Consider the following 20,892-nt stretch of genomic DNA (forward strand, 5'->3'; position numbering starts at 1 on the left):
CCAAGCCGGATCATTCATACTGGTGGTCACTTTCCTAGATGAGCTGCTGATTTTCTGGTAACATCCAGGGCGCGCCCGAATCCAAAACTACTGAACCATTCACCGTTCGATTTGCTGCTACTCAGCAAACTCCAAAATGGCATTTTTCTGGGCCAGTTGGTATGAATCCATGATTTGGGCCAGCATGAACTTGTGTTCCGTGTTCCATGTGTCTCTCTTCGTTTGTGTCCCAAAGTTCATGCTGGCCCAAATCATAGATTCAGCAAACTCGCATCTCGGTCCCGGCTGTGGCAGTCAAATTTCGATGGAGGCGAAATTCTAGAGGCCCATGTGCTGTGTGATGTCAATAAACGTTAAAGAACCCCAGGTTGTCGAAATTTCCGGAGCCCTTCACTACGGTGTCCCTCATAGCCTGAGTCGCTTTGGGACGTTAAACACCCATAAACCTAAACCTAAACCAAAAACTGCATGATGCAAACTGACTATTCAGTCATAAATTACAATGAAAGAAAACTCATGCCCGGCAGTGCAACAAATATGACCAGTGAAGAGTGCACAAGCTTTATGCATGGATGCGCTGATTAAGCAATGGCGCTCTGTTTGCCGGTCTTCTCAGCTGTTGCTAGCCTAGGAAACGGACCCTGTGCATGCTCCAAGCTTTGGAACCAGCAGCACAAGTGGCATGCATTGGCTTTGGCTGTCAACGCTGTAATTATGCGGAGTAAAAAGTGGAATGTACGCCAGCACGAACTTGCTTGTTGCAAGGTGTGCTTGCTAATGAGTCTTGTTTCGAGTTTTCACAAAGCAGATTTCTAGATATCTGAATTTCACTGCAAATACATTTCAAGATAAGGAGAGAAATACACAGAGCCTATCAGTAACATGAAATATGTTCGACTTAAATGATATTACGAGATATGCGAGTTTAAGTTAACAATGGTTTACTCTATATTCTAGCCCTGTAAGCCAAATATCTATGCATGCCCCTTGAATAGCCACTCACTGGGAGCTCTCGAAGAGGCGCGACAGCATGGCCGACAGCACGGGCAAGTCAGCCATGACGGCCGTGGTGATGACTGCGGAAGAGTTGGTGCCCGCAGTGGTGCCATCAGAGCCGTTCTTGGGTGCTGCCTTGAGGCTGCCACCGGTCGAAGGCTTCAGGCCCAGGATCCACACCAGGTGCTGCAGAGTGGTGAGCACCAGGTGCCAGGCACTGCCCAGCACCGCACCATGTGCTTGCGCCAGACCCAGGATGGCACGCATGCACTGCAGATTCTTGGCCGTCAACTGCGTCATGCCAAGACATGCATGCGTCAGCAGTGCCACATATCCTTCACACGTCGGCGCCACACCAGTATGTGCAGCCCCCGTATGCGTCACTATGCTGATACAAGAACGAAGGCCCTTCACATGCTGGTATGCAAGCACTAGCCTGTGGGAACATTCGTGTCAGACAGCATGGGAAATGGAATGACAACAGTGCCAAAGAAGAGGACGCTAAAATGAAGCAAATGATCTAGTATTGAGAACAGTTCTCGGGCAGAAATGAAAAATGAGTAGACATCGCCAAAAATTGGCACAGTTGAACTCTGATATATCAAACCTGAAGGAGATTGCAAAATAGTTCAATATATAGATAATTCGATATATAAAAAAAATGTGATCAGTAAGCTTATTTGTAACCTAGACGAAAGAACACATTGCATCCATGCTAGTGGCGCACTTCCTGAAGCGATGTGTAGCCTGCCAGGTGTCGTTGGGCCTACCCTGCCTATGTGGATGTGGATGGCACTTTGCAACTAGCTACTGCCAATGGCTAATACTGTTACCAAAACATTATAAATAGAATAATCAAACTAAAATTTGAGCACATTTGGTTTCCGTAACACCTCTGGCAGTGAAGCACGCCAGACAAGGACTGCCACTAGGCTTTTGTTGGGTTGGCTTCACCACATGACAGCGATGTGGCATGAAAAATGAGTATGAGACCGAAGGCTACCCTTCAAGCACAAGCCATGTTCACCTCACCATGCAATTTCACAGCGCTAATGCTGCCAGCAGGTGCCGAAGGCCACGCAGCCAATCCATCTCCTCTCACGAAAAATCACTGAAGAGCGCTGTTAGCAGGAGCACTACTTGCAAATGCATAGAGCGCTGTTCGATATATCGAATGTTCCGGTGAATGCGAGTTCGATAAACGCAAACAATAGTGTTACACTTTTGCATGGGGTTTTCAAGAGTATGTTTAAGCAATAATTCGATATGTCTGAGCTCGACTGTGAGAAGAAAAATAAAGGTGCACCGACTATCTCGCTCTTGTCAACTGCACCATGAGGGAAGGAATGAAGGACAAAGCTTCTTAGAGAGAAAAAGAGGCACTGTAGTAAGGGGCTTCGAATTAATTTCCACCACCTGAGGTTCTTTCACATGCACCGACAGCAGACAGCACATGGCCATCTTTTGCATTTTGCCTCCATCAAAACATAGCCACGGCCGTCATTTGGTCCAGCATCTTTGTGCTCGCAGCTGCACACGCTAACCAGTCAGGTGCAAGCATACATGTAGGCCACACCACGTGTCACACTGCTCTCGCATGAACAGGGACTCCTCAGCTGTTGCTGTGCAGGCGCCAGCTAGCCGGAATACACACACCCAAAAGAACAGCAACAAACAGAAAGTGAACAGTGCCAAAGATGAGGACAGTGAAATGAAAAATTATCAAATTGTGGGGTTTAACATCCCAAAGCCACAAATGGGCTACGGGGATGCCATTGTGGAGGGCTCTGGATTAATTTAAAGCACCTGAGGTTTCATTAATGTGCGCTGACACTGTGACAGAGGGGTGCAATGAAATGAATCAAATAATCTATTCAGGACCCTTTTTCCACAGACATAAAAAGAACAGAGAAAAATCAAAGGAATGGGAATCCATACATGAAAAAAGGAACCATGCAGAAGGACGGCACTGGAGCATAACTAACTTTAAAGCAACTGATAAAAATTGCAGTGTTTCAGCATTGTACTAGCGTGATTCCTCATATCATGCATGCATTCCTTTTCCTTCAGGTTTTTTTTCTTCCTCTGTCAATATGCACCAAACGGCCCAACAAGCCGCACTTAATAAATCACCAAAGGCATTTTGTATGTTCAAAGAAAGCAGGCGAGAATTAAGGTGCAGAACAGCTGTGCTCACCATGACAGGCCCCTGGTGTCCGCCCAGTGAAGGAGTGGGCAGAGGTGTCCCCACAGCCACCACCTGCTGCCGCGGGGCATCATGAGGATCGCATCCCGGTCCACCCAGGAAAGGTCCCAAGTTTGGGCCTTGCTGAGGAAGAGGTACTGGAGGGGGGCCCCCTTGGCCAGTGGACCCTGGCCTATCGGAGGAGCCGTCACCCCGTGGATGTGGAGATGCCGCTGCCTTGGGGAACGTGGCGTTGAGCACCTGCGATGGAAGAGTGGCACATTATACTCGTACACCACGCATATTACGACCACTGAACCGAAGCAATGACGAGCATCTCAAAATAGCAATTTGGGTCTCCAGACAACCACCCCACCCACCGTGAGAGTGTAGTGAGGTGGCAAGGAACCCTTGCACATGGCTGTGATGAAGGCATCCCGGGGCGTCGACATCTGCAGCTGGCCGCATAGGCTGGCATACACCTGCATAGTCTTCAGGATCTCCTCTATGGCTGCTTCATCCGTGCTGCATTCGGGGCGAAAAGCACAGGTCAAGCAAAAAGGTCAGTCTAATTCAGGTAATGGCTGCCACTTTTGTTCTCGTTTTCTCAACTACTGCCCCACTAAACTTCTTTTTACAGCGAGAGCTGTTATTGGAAGCCCACCCTCATTCATTGTGTAACCGAAGCCCTTTGTAGTTTTTGGCACTGCTCCAAGCCAGTCCAAGCACCCAAGAGAAAAAGAGGGAGAAAATGAAGGGATGCTGTTGTGACTGTGGTTTGTCCCATCTAACAAGTTTGTCTGGTCTTGATCACATGACTCAGTGGCCACAGCAGTGGCTTGCGCCGAACGTTTCAGCTGAGCCATAGCCCCAGTTTAGACAGTAATTTTTTTCCATTTATAGCTGCGTTCTGCCAACCTTACTGCACTGTCCCGCTAGAGACCTGTAAGAAACATGCAAATAAATAAAAAAAAGCAAAGAAAGGCACCTGGCATCCAGCAGCAACGAGAGGGCTGCCAGCAGCCCACACCAGGAGGAGGACACCAGCTGGCGGTGGAGGCGCAGCGTGGTAGCCGAGTCGCTCGTGGTGCTCTTCGACTGGTCCACCACAGTGGCAATGCTGTGCACCACCTCCAGGAGGCACACATAGCCCAGGGACACCCCGTAGCCCTCGGCTACTACGGGTGGCTCAACCCGGTCCAGCATATCCATGCTGCAAGGGATGGATGAGGTACAAGCTGATCTTTCAACTCCAGAGGAAATCTGATCAGTGAATCAGTATGTACAGTCCGCGTCACCCTTGTGTAGAGCGCTTGAGCGGCGCACATTCCCACAAAAAAAACGACACTTTGTCACAGCTTCTACGATTTAGAAGCAGCACTTGCACACATGTAGAGCTCCACAGACTTGCAAGCAAGATGATGAAGAGCACTTTGCTCGGAAACCAAGGGCTGCTTTCCAATCTTAGTTTTTATTGCGTGGAGCACACTGCTTGAGCGCTCTACACAAGGGTGACGCAGACTGTACTTCCTTGCTCATTGCGTGCCATTTTGAATGCACACAACATCAATTTCTCAATGAAACATGTGTACAGAACCTCACACAAATAAAAAGAAAACTGCTCTGTTCCAGGTGACTATAAACAGAAAAATAAATGGCAGAAAAGGCACAGCAGTTTCAGTGCAATTGCAGTAGAAGAACGCATAGGGCCAAAACGCATCGTCGGTCGTAAAATTTGACTGCTACCTGGAGGGAAGTGACCCCACCAGACCGGATGTGATGTCACTTTTGGTAAAAGCATTAACAGCTTTTAACGGCAACAAATAACGTAATTATGTGTCGCTATGAATTTTTCATGAACACTTCCAAGAAAAAGTCATTTCAAGAACTGAATCATTTTGTATGCCCTGCAATGAAACAACAGAAGCAATATCTACAGCCTTGGTTGCAAAAAAAAAAAAGCTAGGCTGGGGTGATAAACTGGGATAACTTTCTACAACTACCAGATACCATATTACAATCAATGCCCATCCCACAATGTTCTTGCGGTAAAGGCGGATTCACACTCGCTCATGGCAGAGGTCGCGCGACAGGTTTGAGCCAATTTGTTGCACTCCCTTCACACTTTCCTAGTGCTTCGGAACCATAACTAATCAACTGAAATCAGTCACACGACGTGTGAATGTGGCTTAAGTTCTCCATTAAGTGCATTCAACTTCCTGAGTTCACTTATATATTGAGTCCGATTAATTCTCCTTCCACAACATGTTTTAAATGCTGTGCCCCCTGTCACTGAGTAGCAAGATTTTGCCAACAGCTCGGCAGTTAAACAACGCTGAGGAACACTAATCATTATCCCGATGGTTGCATTTACAGCCACATGCCATCACTACGCTGGCACCTTCTCTACCGCTGCCATGGCAAATCGTGAACTATTATACTCGGTCTGCATGTCAAAAGCCATTCTCTTCTTGGTCAGAATCCCTTCACCATTTCTGATGCAGACTTCTGCCCAAGAAGCTAAGCTGTGACACCAACTCCACATGCTTTGTGCCACAGAAACCATTCAGTCTCCTCTCATCCAGCCACCACACAATAGTATATATGAACATTTTTGAGATAAATGGATCTGCAGTACAGTGCGAGTATGCACTCACTAGGTGGCCTTGCAGACACCCGGCGTGGCAACCTGCGGCAGCAGAGGCATCCAGACACCCCTGTATAGGAACGCCGCTTGCAGAGGCTGAGATAGTGCGGACGTGTTGCCACCACCCGGTGCACCGGGGCCCCCGAGGGCCACCGAAGGTGGCGGTGCAGCCCCTCCAGAGCCACTGCTGCCACCAACCCCACCACCATGGTGGTAGTGGTGGTGGCAGGGAGCACTCACAAACAGCGCCTGCACGTAGGCACCCAAGGCATTCACCATGTCCTGGAAGATCTTGGTGCTGTGGTCCTTCATGTCATAGCTTTCACAGAAGCTCCTGCACAGAACAGGGAAGAGGCCGTAAGAAAAGCTAGCCTCAAAACAAGCACAAGTATGTTACTTTTGCACACAAACGTCACACCTGAAATACTAAGGTCATGGATTCCAATCGCACTGGAAGCCGGTGGTTTCTTTAATTTCTAATCAATTATCTATCAGCCATAAATTAATTACACTACTAATATCCCACTGATCAAAATCGCAAATTTAAAAAATACATAGAAATATTCCCCTCTGCTTTTCTCAGTTTCAGTGACAGTTGGCGTCCTTAATACATATGTCATAACGAGCCCCTCATTTCCCACCTTTGTTTGCTCACCTACATCATGAAGCATACCATAACAGAGGGCACCAGGTCATTTTCTCCTACCCGCTATTTTCCAGAGGGCATAAAAATCCGGGTGCATGTGGCTATGTGCCCATAAATATTTTTTTTCCTGCATCTGGGTAACGCAATTTCTTTTTTAGCAGCATAAGAAAAATGCCCTGTCACGACCAAGGCTCCACGCCACCGTTCAGACAGCACAAAAAGCAACCTCCAGCTGTGCATATGCTGACATGAGGCCCATAGTGGCCATTGATGTCCTTACTTGAGGAGTTCAGGTTGCGAGCACAGCTTGTGCAAAACTTCCAGCGCCAGGGTGCGCTGCCAGTTGGGCTTCTCGTGGTCCAAGAACTTCACGACAAGCGAGAGGAAGATCTCGCACTCAGTCACCTGAAAGCCGAAGCAAATGATGCGGCAACATGGAACCATGCATTTTTATGTTTAGCTGTTCTGCTGTACATTTCCCACTAATTCCATCAGCATGCATGAACATTACCTCTCCTGTTGCTCAACACACACACGCACACGCACACTAAAAAGGAAAACTGCATGGCACTATTAGACCCATCATGAAATAAAAAAAAATTAACAGCTTGCTTCCAACAAACCAGACACGCTCATACTACAAGTAGCAACAAGAACATATCGGACAACTAACTGATTTGCCACAGACAATTAAGCACTACAGTCATTCAAGCAATGTATGTAGTTTAAACTGTTTCGAGAATTCTCCACCATCTGTAGCAAGCATTCTTTGTTGCAGCAGTTTGCACTCCAAACAACATTAATGTGGAATGTAAATAATTACATCACCGGTTTGAAAATCAGACTCCCTACCTGCACAGAAACTAGGGCTAGTTAGTGCAATGCTTGCGAAGAATGATGTCATGTACAGGAAAGAGCAAATACATTCGACTGTAGCCAAAGATCATGACACAATGTTTCAGAGTAAGCTTTGAAACACTATCTTTTTTCTTCCAAAAAGCACAGCTGTGCCAAGCAACTTCACAAACAAATACAGAGCCATCCTTATCTTGACTGTCAGCTTCAACTTCTGAACCACTTCCTGCGCTCATGCTTGTGTCCACAAACATGGTGCCATTCTAGGTGCACCTCAGTAAACCAGGCATGAAAATGAAGTGCACCCAGACACTTTAACCAAGAGTGATAGGGCCTGCGCTGGTTGATTCGGTATGCTACATGAACAAAAAAGCACCCGAAAAGACAAACGACACAGAAGCAAAGTGCATTGTGTGCGTGCATTTTGAGTGCACAGTGTATCTGCCTTTCGATGTCTTCATCTCCGTAAAATGATAGCTGTTAACGGCACCAACCCCCGGGTTCCTGACATTGCCGTAGATGTCCACGCAGTGAAGGAGCACGAGGGGAACTTGTGCGAAGTTGACTTCCTTCACTAACACTATTTTCACTGCAAATGCAGCACAGCGCAACACACAGCTACCGCTGGGTTCTTGCGTTAAACAGCATAGCATAACTGTTTGTCAGTTTTTTTTTTAGCACTCATTCTGAATTTTGACCAATACCAACATAGGCTCGGCAGAGAAAGGAAGCACAGTAACAATTCGAGCCGATCCAGCACCGGTGCAAGGGAGCAGGGAGGCTCACCAGGGTGGCGTAGAACTTGTGGATGAGGACGGAGACAACGCGGACCAGGCGCATGGAGATGGGAAAGAAGGGCCGGTCAGGCGCCTGCCGGGCGTTGGGCGAGAACAGCTTGATGACCAGCGGGCAGACGCGCTCCTTAAGCAGGAAGCGAAACTCGGGGTGCCGAAGGAACGCCTCGGGGAACGAAGCCAGGATGGACTCGACCAGCTCCAGGCCCAGGGTGCGCGTCATCTCCGTCAGCCCAACCAGCCACAGTGGCTGGTCCGCGTTCACCATTTGCACCAGGTCCTGGCAAGCAAAAGAGCAAAGCGTCAGGGCCAGCACTCCCACAACACAGCACGCACAGACAGGCACACAACACAAGAAAAGAAGCAGAAAGGTGAGTATGACAAACACAGGGTGCACTTCTCATCACAAGATCACTCATCCTTCATCATTCTTTATCACAGCATTCTTTAGCCGAGTTGCCTCTTTGCCGTTAAAAACTATTCATAAATTTTAAATGAAACCTGAGGACCACTCCGTCAAATTTTTATTTCTAAGAAAAGGTTAATTTCTTGCCTTCTTGTAGCTTTGTTGATGTTTGTTTGGCAGCAAAAGTCTCATTAGTGCTGAGAAAAATGCATTTAAGAATGCAAAATATTTTTTCATAGAACCACAGAAAAGTGAAAGAACTACAAAGCAGCCACCCAACTCTACTTCTCCGACGATTTCACATGTCTTCAAGACAGCGCAATTTTTTTAATGCGACAGCACAAATGTTGTGTCACACCAAAACCGCACCGATGTCCGCGACGAAATTCGCTGGCTGATTGAGACAGGTCACGTGGCCTTGTGACATCATCACAGCATGCCCACCATGGCAGGTGGCAATTAATTTAATGACTCGTCCAGGGAGGTCACATGACCTTGTGAAGTTGTCACAACCTACCCACCTGGTTGTGGGCAACTTAATTTCTAGACAGTGGACCTAGCTAGAGTGCCACTATACGCAAATGTTGGCATCGTCACAAAATAGCGGATACCCGCTGCTGCAGCTAGCAGTCCGAACATGGCGGTTGATGGACCGACAATTGCAAAGAAATTGACGCAAACACACACACACAGGTCGAGACAGAAGCTGCAACAATTGTGAAATTTAATGCTATTGCATTCCATTCTTAAGGTAACACGAGTGTCCCCACAGTTTTTTATGAACTATGCAGTTCCGTGACAAAGTAGTAAGCTTCCATCACCTCGCATGCACTTCTCTCATTCCAAATGGAATAGCCCTGGGCAGGTTAGCAATTCATTGTAAGACAGTAAACATAGCGCGAGACAAAGACGAGACGGGACAAGCACTACAAGCTCTATCCTGCTTTAGTCGTGTTTTGCACTCCATATGAACACATCTGCTCTGGAACTGTCGTTTATGGGCACTCTTTACTTAGAAGCATGAAACGAGTGATCAAAGGCTAAAAACACTGGAGGGCAGGAAAATGGGGCAGCAAAAAGAAAGGCTGGACACATGCAACTTCCAAGCCATTTGTTTTCCCTCACAATTACAAGGAATCAGAGGCTATGAACACACACTATGGTGGGACTGGAAAAGGAAATGAAAATGAAAGTTCAGTTACATAGAACACTGAGCTCAAGACTGCACAAAGAAATCTCCGTCTAGCAGGCTAAGGATGGCAGGAAAGTGGCTCAACGAAGGAACAAGACTGGCTTAGAAAGATGGGCACACTTTTCACCTGGAACAGAAGAAAAGCATCTGCTGCGCACGGCTGCAGAGACTTGGGAGGACTGCGGCTGCCAGCTTTCAGCTCCTCCAGATTGACCTCTTCAGTCTTCACAACTACAATAAAAGACATGGAAAACATTTACAATTGGCTTAAGCGCATTGCTTGCTGCAATTCTATAGTTGTGCCAATGCCTCTGATTTCAACGCTAGCCTGATTGGCTGGTTTCTGCAAACCAAGAACTCTCCTACTGCTCCTTCTTCGGCTGTCTTATTCACAATCCTTCATAACAGCTCCACACACGAACTGACGAAGACAGTACCTTGACTCTTTCCTTACTACGCCTACTTAGCATCATTAGCTAACGACATCGTTCGGAACCTTCGGAACCTTCAACGCTGCTTACGGGCATGCTACACATCTAGCTTGTAGTCAGAGAACTGAAGTTTCATTTTCGATGTAATTTCCATTTTTTTCCCGCGAGGCGTTAAAAAAAGAGCAAAACCCACTTTGCTCATCATCTGATGGCTGAGTAAAATGTCTACTGACCATCTGCCATGGCTGCATCCTCAGCCTGGACTCGTTCAAAGACTGCAGAGACCAACTGACGGACGGTTGCTGATGCTGTGTTGTTGGTGGTGCTGTTTTTGGTGAAGTGCAATCTGAAGCACAGCACAATGGCCTGCAATAGGAGTAACAAGAAAGAGTATAAACAAATACAGTGCTGCAAGAGATGCCCTCCAGTGAAAGCAGCAAACAAGGAATGCGCATGGCATAAACCGGTTCAGCAGCAGTTATGTGCAAGGTGACGCCTCCCCACAAACTGTTTTGTCAAAACAGCCAGAGGACCAAATCACATGCATTTTCCCACTGAGTGCACTAGTCTAGATCGCTGAACAAACAGCAATCAGCATTTCGACAATTTAGGCCATAAAGGAAACTTGTTTATTCCTTTTGCACCTGTATCGACCACTTTTCTTGCGATGCAGATCATGAATGAACCAGCCCACGTATCAATTCTCAAAAATGCAGAAAAACTAGTAAGCAGCTGAATCAGGAGCAAAGCCCAAATAGTAACCACACCTGTGTACCCTCTCATTTGTCCACCATGGGCCTACCCTCTAATACATTTCTAGGCAGGCAGAAAGAATGACCATACCAAAAATTTCACTGCACCTTATTGGGTGTGGTTAAATAGAAAATAATAAAACAAATAACAGGCTCATTCTATGCCAACCAAATGCAGCAGAGTTTGCACTCAACCCTCCAATTTCGTCGAGAAAATTTAAACTCTTTATGATACTGTAAAAATAAATTTCCCTTCATACTCTTGAGAAGAGGAATTTTCAGGTCACATGACTGCCCTTTGAATTTTCTTGATAAGCACAAAGCTAGGTCTCATTAAAAATTTACAAAAATATTTTTTTTCTTTAACACAAACTCAGGGGCCAGCTCAATGCGTCTGGTATGGAGCTGCCCAATGTTGAACAGCCAACGGCTTGAACACAACCCGCTTGCTGGCAAGCTTCACAACTGCATACGATAAGAGAAACAAACCCTGGACACAGCGCAGCTTGAAAATGAGGTCCTCACCTTGGCCAGTGCATCCCCTTGGACGACTGTGTTGGCGGTCAGCAGGAGGGTGACCGTCTGCAAGAGCTTTAGCTCCTCGATTCCACTCTCCATGAGATTCCAGAGACAGGTGATGATGTTGACAGCTGCGGTCTGCAACAGTCATTACCACTTTCACTGGTGATAAAATACAGCAATACATCCTGGCCAAGCACTTGGTACAGCAACCACAGCAACAGTATATTCAAACAAAACCAGGCATCAACCAATGCAATGAACCCGCCCTGATTCACTAAACTCTAATGTCACAGTGACTGCCTTACTTGTAACAGCAAAGAAATGTTTAGCATTAGGAGTCTTGCATAGGCGTACTTTAAGTAATCAAAGAATATGAATTGTTGCATTGAGTCAATACGGGGTACTTGAAATGGTCTGAAATCAATTTACAAACTTTCATGACACACGCCTCCTTGCTCTACAGTGTGGGACTCAAACACTGCAAAACCATTCAAGCACAAAACATCATTGCCCAAGAAATACTGCACATAATTATTCTAGTAGCATTGAGAAATGGTTCCTGGCAGGTGCTGCCACTGGGGCATTACCCATCACAGATTTCCAGCAGAATGAATGATGGCGGACCATCCCAGCCAGTAGCAGAAAAAAAAAAAAATGAGAACTAGGACAAATCAGTGATGAACTAAGATGAAACATGCCCGCAGAGTAAGTCTCACCTAGCAATGGAAAAGCATATGTCTGCCCAATTTTTGTCTTTTGTAGCGAAAGCTACATTGGCCACGAACTCGCAGTTTCGCCGTGCTCACATTCCCACCGTGGTCGCACAGCACTACATGACCAACCACGTGGCCAACCACGTGGTCGGTGGCGGGAGCCACTGAGACCCCCGCACACTCAGTGAATAAAAAAAAACCCTGTGCCGAGGCTGGGAATCGAGCCAGGGCCTTTGGCATTTGAGGCGGAGACGCTACCACTCCGCCACAACAGCGCATCTAGTGAATGCACGGGTTTCATATATTAACTCTTCCGAACCAGATGTCGCCGTCGTTTCGCTACATACATCCTGGCCTAACAGAGCTAGGCTATCATCAATTTTCTTTTTCTTTCACGCTACCTCTTATAAAAGAAAAGCTGAACCATTTTAAATGACACCGCTAGGATTAATTCTTCATTACACTCTCCCCAGTTTTCCTTTACGCAATGGCCCCGCAACTCACCAGTGAGACTGCTTCAAAGGTGACCAGTTTCTGGATGGCAGACAGGCAGATCTGAACAATTTTCGGATTCCTTGTATCACAGCCTAAGAAGAACGGCTCCAGGATCTCTGGGCTTTCGGACAGCAGGGCTAAAATTTTTTAGAAAGGAGAAAAAAACAATATTGCATGTTTGCAGATACACAGCTACACTTTTGCTTTGGTGCTTTCCACATGGCTGACGCTGACATCTTCATCAGAGGCCGCGTACATCACAGTGCACACCTGACTTTTAAGGCATTTTTAAAAAACGCATCAGTTCGCAGCCTAAGTTCCAGTGGAAGTCACCGACTTATCACTGTGCTTCCATACAGTCAGTCTTTCAGGAATCACCTAGCAGCACAGGTGCTCTGGGCAGCCTTCCAAGTTGGTTGCTTTGCCGAAATCAGCTTCCCATTCTCAGAAGCCAAATAATGTCCAAGTTTTTTGCGAACAACCACAAGATTGTTGGTAAGTTTGACTCAAATACATATTTATTTAACAAAATATACATCATAAGACACTGCTACATGTTTCTGAAGGCAGAGACCTGCAGCATAGAGCATGAAGAAAGGTCACCAAGAAAAAGCTGTTGGACCAACATGGCTGCAACATGATTTCTGTCTACATTCATGGGAACACCCAGACTTGAGAACTACTGTACTTTGATTAATGCCAACGAATGGAACTTTTGCTCAGGTTTGAAGAGGACATAAATCAACGTCGTCATCATTGTTGCCGTCATTAGCCCAGCTGGCTGAACTCCCAATAACCAACAATCATTCCTCTTCCACGACGTTCCGGGGCATGTTTCAGCAAAATTTGTTAACCTCATCACTCTATCTGAGATTTGACCACGCTCAACTCCATTTTCCTTACCACGGTGTCCGCTGTGACACTCTAATAGGCCACCGGTAATTACATGTTCAGACCATATAAAGTGTACATGAATGAACCCTCATATATATGGACATAATATTTGCAAGCAACACATGCGATCACCTCGCCATGACAAACCACAATCAGCATGAACTGTTTCCAGCTACTTTCTAGTCTACAGCTTAACAACATTTTGTTCTGCGCTTGCCAGTGAAAAGTAAGGTGCAAGATGACATACCAAGCCTGAGATCATGGTGCTTGGCCGCTGCATTTCTAACTTTGATGATTCCAGACTCTGCTGCCTGCACAGAGAAGGCAAACAATCAAAGCAAATCAATTCAAGCATTACCCTACTTTATCTTATTCAGAAAAGCCTACCAGTAATACAAAGGAGTTTCGTATGACACTAAAGCCAGTTCATCTGCAACTGCTAGTAACAATGTGTATATGGCTACAGCATGGAAAAGTGAATCTCTTCACAAGTATAGCTCTTGGTGACTGAGCCAAAATATCTGGATTACTGAAAGCAACAACTTTCGTTTTAAAAAATTTATAGAGCTAGCCTCACTGGCTTAGCGCATGAATCAGCAAAAGCTGTTACAGCTTTGGTTTGGACGTAGAGCCCTGCATCCTGCCGTGCAACCACCCTCAGGTTGTGCATCCCTCCACCCTCCTCACAACCTCCTTTTTTCACGGTAGCCACCCTCTGCGTACACTCTCGCCATAACCTCCCAAGCCACTAGGCCACCCCTCACCTCCCACCCTCTTGAACTTGCCCTCTCCCTCCTCCCCCTTAAACCTGGAGAGGAGGATTTCCCTCTCTTCACTTTAGCACCTACCCATGGTGGCAGTGGCCACCACCTTGCCAAGTTGGTAGGTGGTGGCCATCAACTTAAATTCCATTATTAAGCTAAATTAAATTAATACACTGAGTAAGTAAGGCTTTACAGCTGACGCTGTGGATTCCATGGAAGAATGCATGGCTACATGGCTAAATCAAAGCTATAACAGCTTTCGCTTAAAAGAAACATGATGCATGCAATGACAACAATTGCAATGTGCACTAACATCTTTTGCGTATGGCAAGGTACGCATAATATGTTAAACACCTCGAAGCTGTACCTAGACTACGAGAGAGACCACAGTGGAGAGCACACGTTTGATTGTGACCACCTAGGATTTAATGTGCATTCATACCACTGAGCTCACAAAGGTATTTTCGCCTTTCATCCCCAATGCAATGCCCTCACCATTTTTTATAACCTTATCAAATTAGTTGAGTTGTTATGAAATAAAAAACATGGCTACTTGTAATAGGTGGTCACTAACAATAATGCTTCAGGGTAATGCTCGCTATATACGAAATTTTTATACATGCTGTTGACTCAAATTATGTGGGCACCCTGTAGTGGACATTACAAAAGAGCACCTCATCTGCTGAACCTGAGATGTCATAAACACCACCAGTAACTTGATAAATCCTAATAGAGTGGTGAACAGAGTGAGCCCCTACCTCCTTGAGAGGTGGGTGTTTCTTCTTAGCCTCGTTGGAGAGAAGCCGCAGGTCATTCTGCAGGTTCTCCAGGAGGCGCTTCTCAGCTAGGCTTCGTTCGCCGGTCGCCATCGCCAAGCCCGCCTTGCCCAAGGTCACCCCTGGGCCGACTACACCATATGCGAAGAGGCGGTGAAATGCTCATCACACTAAACAAAATGCACACAGCTAAACCACTTGTAAAGCACAGGCTTAAATGAAGCAGCTTTGGCATACAACATCCAGAGTGGCATTTGCTGTTAAACAGCAAATACAGGCATTCTTAAAAAGGTAGAACCACAAGAACACTAAAAATTACAACAGCACTCTTTGCACAACACTAAAATATTTATGTCACCTGAAATGGGTGATAAACGTGAGAAAATAATCATTCCTGAGAGTTAAAGTTTCTGTAGATGCAAGAAGCCCCACAGTATGAATACAAAACTGCGTCAAAGCAGTTGGTACTGAACAATTTAGTGGTACTGCATGTAGAGACGAAAGCGATGCAATGTGATCCTATATGACATCGTATCGAGTAATTTACTTGCAACGTGTGAAAAGGAAAACTTCCTGTAGTTTGCTTTTCTGTGTGATGCTACAAAAAGGGGCCAAAAGTGGCCCTCAGCCCTGCATAATGATTCAGGCAGTTGAAAGATAACGTCATCTTTTGATTTCACAAGTAACCCTACCACTAGCCGCTGAAGCCATCGCCTCATATCTCGGCATTTATTCGTGAGCTTGAGCAGTGCCAAAGTTAACACAAACCTGAAGCAGCTGCAAAAGTGCTTCATTGCTACTGCTAATAAGCTGGACACTGAAAGGAGTCACTGGCTTACTTAACAAGATGTGACCATGTGCAAAATCGATACAGTGCCAGACAGGCCATCACAATGGACAACCATGCCTGTCTTTTTCCCCTTTGTGCACCATCAGTGGTCTGAGACATTACAGTATTGGAAGCAGTCAACACAGTACATAAGAAAATGCAGTTCAAATACATAGGTAGGCAAATGCCCAACAATTAAAAAGAAAAATTAAATCATACAAAAATAGGAGACACACAGAAAGAAATAATTAGAAATAAATGCAAATTTCGATGATTTTAACATACAGGGAAACGCCATTATTATGGTGAATGGTTCTGACCAAGAGGTGTCTATTGGTGAATTCCAATCGCAGGCCCGGAGCGGTCTGCACGCTCTGTGACAGAGCGCATGAATACGGTGCAGAGCACGTGGCCTGAAATTGCGATTGGAGTACACTTGCTCTGGCCAGAGCATGCAGGCCAGAGCATGTAGGGCGCCGCTATCGCCGCTGAAATAGAACGTTACGCTAACTTCCGGTCGGATCCGCCGATTTCGGCGGAGCAGTCCTGACTGCTCCACGGAGCAATCTCGGCTCGGCAACCGCTCCCTGTCTACGAATGGAAGACGTAATCCATGCCTCAGATCTGCGTTTGGAATACAGTTGCTCCGAAAAGAGCAGGAAACGTTGCTCCAGAAGTGCTCCAATTCTGCAATTGGAAGTCACCATATGAAAAGAATGTTTCTGAACATTACACTTTTACATTCAAGTTCTCTAATATTACTGACATGATCTGTCCTTGACAAAACGTAGTGGGGTCACAGTAGGTACCTTCGCAGTTGATACTGCTCCTGAGTGGAAACTATACTAAAGTAGTTTAAGTCTTAGCTCTTATATTTCATCTTATGTCTATCAAGCATGTCCCAGTTTAATGTCTTCATCCCACATGAGACACTATGGTGTGCACAAGAGCCATTTTTTTTTTTCTGAAGGAAGATGCAGAAAGCCCAGCAACCAACACGCCTTAGCTGCTGCATAATTAGCAAGAGACCAGCCATTTTGCTTCACGTCTAAAAAAGTGATTTTCTAATAGAGAGCTTATATCCAATGGGCGTCTTTGCCAGGCATAGCTACTGTCATATAGTCAAACTCGAATCAGCTAGTTATCTGCCACATGCAAGATGCTGGCCCTCTTTGCCTTCTCCCAAAATGTTGGCCAGTTGCTTTACTACAATTAAAGCATCCCTTTTTCCTTCTATACATTTTCTAGCTCATGCCGCATTTATCTTAAACAATTGTTCACAATTGTCGTCATACGGAACCATACGTCAACTATGTCACACATTTTATTTTCAGTTTCCACATCAATTATCCACTAACTTATTTACATAACCACACTGTCACACAGCTTTTCTGATGACAATGCTACAGAATCAAGAAAACATAAGAGAAAAACAATCATAAAATGAGGACACAAATTGATGATCTGGTCCCACAATTATCAAACTAATGAATTCATTTAAAAAGACAATAATGTTTACATGAAACTTAACAGACTTAGCTGCAAGTATTTCGCGATACTTCCAAAAACTTACGGTTCGATTAAAAAAAAAATGAAAAAGAGTCTAAAGGCACCATGATATTCTAGCTATGAAATACATGACCTTCCTACACACGACGGGGTAAAATTTTCTGCCCCTGGGGACTTGGCAGGCTTGTGCAAACACAGCTTGTGCAGGGACCACACAAAAGACTGGCTCGCCATCTACGCAACGAGTCACACTGACCAAAGGCTCGACATGATAGAGATGAATGCAGCAAGGTAGGCAGAGCCTGTCAACAAAATGCATATTCCAAAGCAAGCAAATCATGAAGGCAATGCAAGCTTTAATGAGAAAACTGCAGCATAAAATATTCATATCGATATCTCAGCTACTAGACACTACTATATGACATGTAACCCTTTTTTTGCCTTCGCAGTGGAGCTGACTGCACCTTAAATATGTGTACATGCATAATAGCATTGATAACTTCCTAACAGGGCAAAACAAATCTCTGATAGTCTCAGAACGAAACAAGCATTTTCCAGAGTACTAACTTCGGAGATGCGCCTCAAATGTGTAAGCAGTTAGTTCGGTGAGAAAGCTGAGAACTCCATCCGCACATGGACGGATTAACCTGAAAAACTAACGGAGTGTGCAAATCACCCTGTTCTCCCTCCGACACCGCCGGGGCAGGTTCGATCAATTATGCACGTACTCGATATGTGAGGCAATTCCATGCCAATAAAAGCAATAATACAGACACATCACATACGCCTGGCGACGCCGGTCCCTCCACATCGAGCAGAAAACGTCATGACTTTTCATAGACTGAGTCGCTTTTCTCGCGAAACGTTCAACTTCTAGAGAGCAATCGGTGAGAAAAACTGCAATCAGAGACAAACGCCTAGATCGAGTTTCAAAACTTTCTTCAGAGGCCACGTGAGGACCGAGCGCTTTCAATTAATTCAATTAAAGTTTAATCACCAGGTGGTCAAGAAAGATTAAAGGATGCGCCCGAAACTTGATACCACGTTTGGCGCCGCTAGCCAGGCACTGATAGTTGAACGGGAGTGGCCGATAACGAGGAAAGATCAAACACGCCCCCTTTTTATCGTCAGTTTAGCCATGAGTCAGTTTCACTGAGACCGCACCGCCGTTTTCGCTAAGCGTGCCAGGAGCCGCGGAAACTCGTGACAACCTCTAATGGTTTGCCGCTTACGTTGTTCAACAGCTCGCAAAGCACATTCATGTGCACTTTTTTTATTATTCACAGCCATCGTGCCGTACCAATGGGAGCTCGTGATACATAAGTGAGGAGGATTGCTATCTCACCTGTCGCGAGTTTTACAGTCTACACAGTTTACGACGACGATTTTCGGTCGAGTCGAAATCTATCCACGCCACGTTATGCGAAGCGGTAGCAAACGGAGCGAGGAGTTCGGACAGATTGCAAGACCGGAACTGGCGGTCAGTTCAACGAAAGCGAAGTCTGCTGCAATATAGGCCTCTAATGTGCGGACCCGTCCTGATCAAGCGCCAACAATCAACTGCGCGCACTCTGATCAGACTTTCAAACGCTACGACCGAGCTGCCTGCGTCTAGCGCGGGCGTCTTATCGCGGAGTGCTTTCGCTCTGTTTTATCTAAAGAGATTAGGACAGGTGTAATTACCTCGACCGCTCAACTTGGAACTGGCCCGTCTCTCACGTTGGGCGTTCCCGCATAGCGCTCGCTAGTGGCCTGCAGCCTCAGTGTTGGGCTTGGACGGACCACGGTGTTCTTGTCCAGCGACTGCCGAGCATCGGTGAACAGTGCATTAAAAGGTCAATCAGAAACCGAGTTCAAGCCTGCATAGCTCCGGGCACTATTTACAAAATCCAGTTGGCACCTCTAGCACGGCCGACATGCGCTCGGCGCGCCACTTGCAGCTCGAAACTAGAACCAACTAAATACAAAATTAATAACTTTCAAAATAAAATACAGTGAAGCACAACAGCGTCCAACTTAGAAAGCTAAGCACCAGATTTTTGCCTGTTATTTCTTAACAACGCAAAGTTTTATGTGGCTAGCTATCGCAGCGGCAATGCAGTTTCAGCAGACGACCCTAGTGTATTGCGCAATGACTGCGCTGGTATACGCTGTTCTTATTCTTTGCATTCTTTGACGAAAAATATTCATGTTCATTTCCATCGTTTAAGCAACATAATTATCACTGTAACACTTTCACTTGTACTACGCTAGACACCACACTAATGGCAAAACTGTGCGCTGTCTCTGTCTCGTTCCGTCGTACGTGATCGGTGGCAGTTCGAGTAAGGATTTTTGGAAAGAAACTCTATTAGAAAAATTCCCAATACACCCAGCGTTCTGTTTGTTGTTATCATGCACAGCAAATGTGTACTGATCTAGAGCGTTGTTTTAAAAACTAACCAGGTAGCATACCAAGTTCAACCGGTTCAACTGTCGAGAGCATGTCGAGAAGATAGAATGTCGGCGATCCATGCTGCATTCGCCAGAAGATGTGCCGTAAAATGAATTACTGAAAAGTTGTTAATTTACTGTATTTATGCGAATCTAAAAGCCTTTTTTTAAGCTGTTCCGGTTTCTTTTCTTGATTCAACACACAACGGTTGACAGCCGGGAAATGAAAATGGTTTTTATGAAAAAATTGTGCTAGAAAAAAAAAATCTGCATAAAAAGTTATGAAAATTCCTGGGGCACAACAAATATCCTAAGGACATTTAACTTCAAATTTTCAATGCAAATTCATGATTTATTTGCAGAAAGTCTAGATGAAGTCCACACGTTTTCTCTGGTGACTCCAGCAACCTTGTAAATGTTCCTCGGAACATTTTCTGCCAGAATCTTTAATGCTACGAGGAGGAGGAGGAGGATAAACTTTATTTTCGTCGACCAACGTAGCAGTTGGTGTCAGGTTATAGCCCCATCAAGTGGCCATGAGCTAATGGCGTTCGGCGACTTCTAGGGCTCTTTTCACGACCCGGATCTGCTACGATTCTTCAATGATTGCATGTTGGCGGCACGATTGTAGGCCCCTTGATTCTTTGATTCAGTGAATAATAATAATAATAATTGGTTTTGGGGGAAAGGAAATGGCGCAGTATCTGTCTCATATATCGTTGGACACCTGAACCGCGCCGTATGGGAAGGGATAAGGGAGGGAGTGAAAGAAGAAATAGGTGCCGTAGTGGAGGGCTCCGAAATAATTTCGACCACCTGGGGATCTTTAACGTGCACTGACATCACACAGCACACGGGCGCCTTAGCGTTTTTCCTCCATAAAAACGCAGCCGCCGCGGTCGGGTTCGAACCCGGTGGCATCGCGGGCATTGAGCACAGTTTCTCATGGAGTTTCTCATCGTCATGGCATCGCGATGCATCGTCTGCTAAAATTTAAACCACTTAAACCGAGCCAAGTCAGCATCGGCGCGCTGCAAGCGAAGAAAACGCGGG

General features: G+C 45.8%; 1 protein-coding gene across 6 annotated transcripts in view; it reads right to left on the reverse strand.

Annotated features, from left to right (window-relative positions):
- Positions 1–19,326, reverse strand: part of mon2 (Mon2 homolog, regulator of endosome-to-Golgi trafficking) — a 210,372-nt gene extending 191,046 nt beyond the window's left edge. For 2 of the 6 annotated variants that reach the window (XM_077640315.1, XM_077640313.1), the window contains exons 1-14: positions 18,181–18,232; positions 15,051–15,199; positions 13,776–13,839; positions 12,644–12,771; positions 11,430–11,561; positions 10,386–10,518; positions 9,849–9,952; positions 8,116–8,403; positions 6,755–6,879; positions 5,839–6,162; positions 4,170–4,394; positions 3,562–3,706; positions 3,194–3,442; positions 1,004–1,287 (exon numbers count right to left, since the gene is read on the reverse strand). In XM_077640315.1, coding sequence (XP_077496441.1) covers positions 1,004–1,287; positions 3,194–3,442; positions 3,562–3,706; positions 4,170–4,394; positions 5,839–6,162; positions 6,755–6,879; positions 8,116–8,403; positions 9,849–9,952; positions 10,386–10,518; positions 11,430–11,561; positions 12,644–12,771; positions 13,776–13,839; positions 15,051–15,199; positions 18,181–18,217 — 2,387 coding nt within the window. In that variant the 5' untranslated portion in view covers positions 18,218–18,232. Of the gene's footprint in view, positions 1–1,003; positions 1,288–3,193; positions 3,443–3,561; positions 3,707–4,169; positions 4,395–5,838; positions 6,163–6,754; positions 6,880–8,115; positions 8,404–9,848; positions 9,953–10,385; positions 10,519–11,429; positions 11,562–12,643; positions 12,772–13,775; positions 13,840–15,050; positions 15,200–18,180; positions 18,320–18,751; positions 18,791–19,089 lie in introns of those variants that run through there. The other 4 variants (XM_077640316.1, XM_077640318.1, XM_077640317.1 and 1 more) reach the window with 4 other exon arrangements.
- Between the last annotated feature and the right edge of the window lie 1,566 nt (positions 19,327–20,892).

Source organism: Amblyomma americanum, chromosome 10 (genome assembly GCF_052857255.1).
Source record: "Amblyomma americanum isolate KBUSLIRL-KWMA chromosome 10, ASM5285725v1, whole genome shotgun sequence".
In the NCBI taxonomy this organism is placed as follows: domain Eukaryota; kingdom Metazoa; phylum Arthropoda; class Arachnida; order Ixodida; family Ixodidae; genus Amblyomma; species Amblyomma americanum.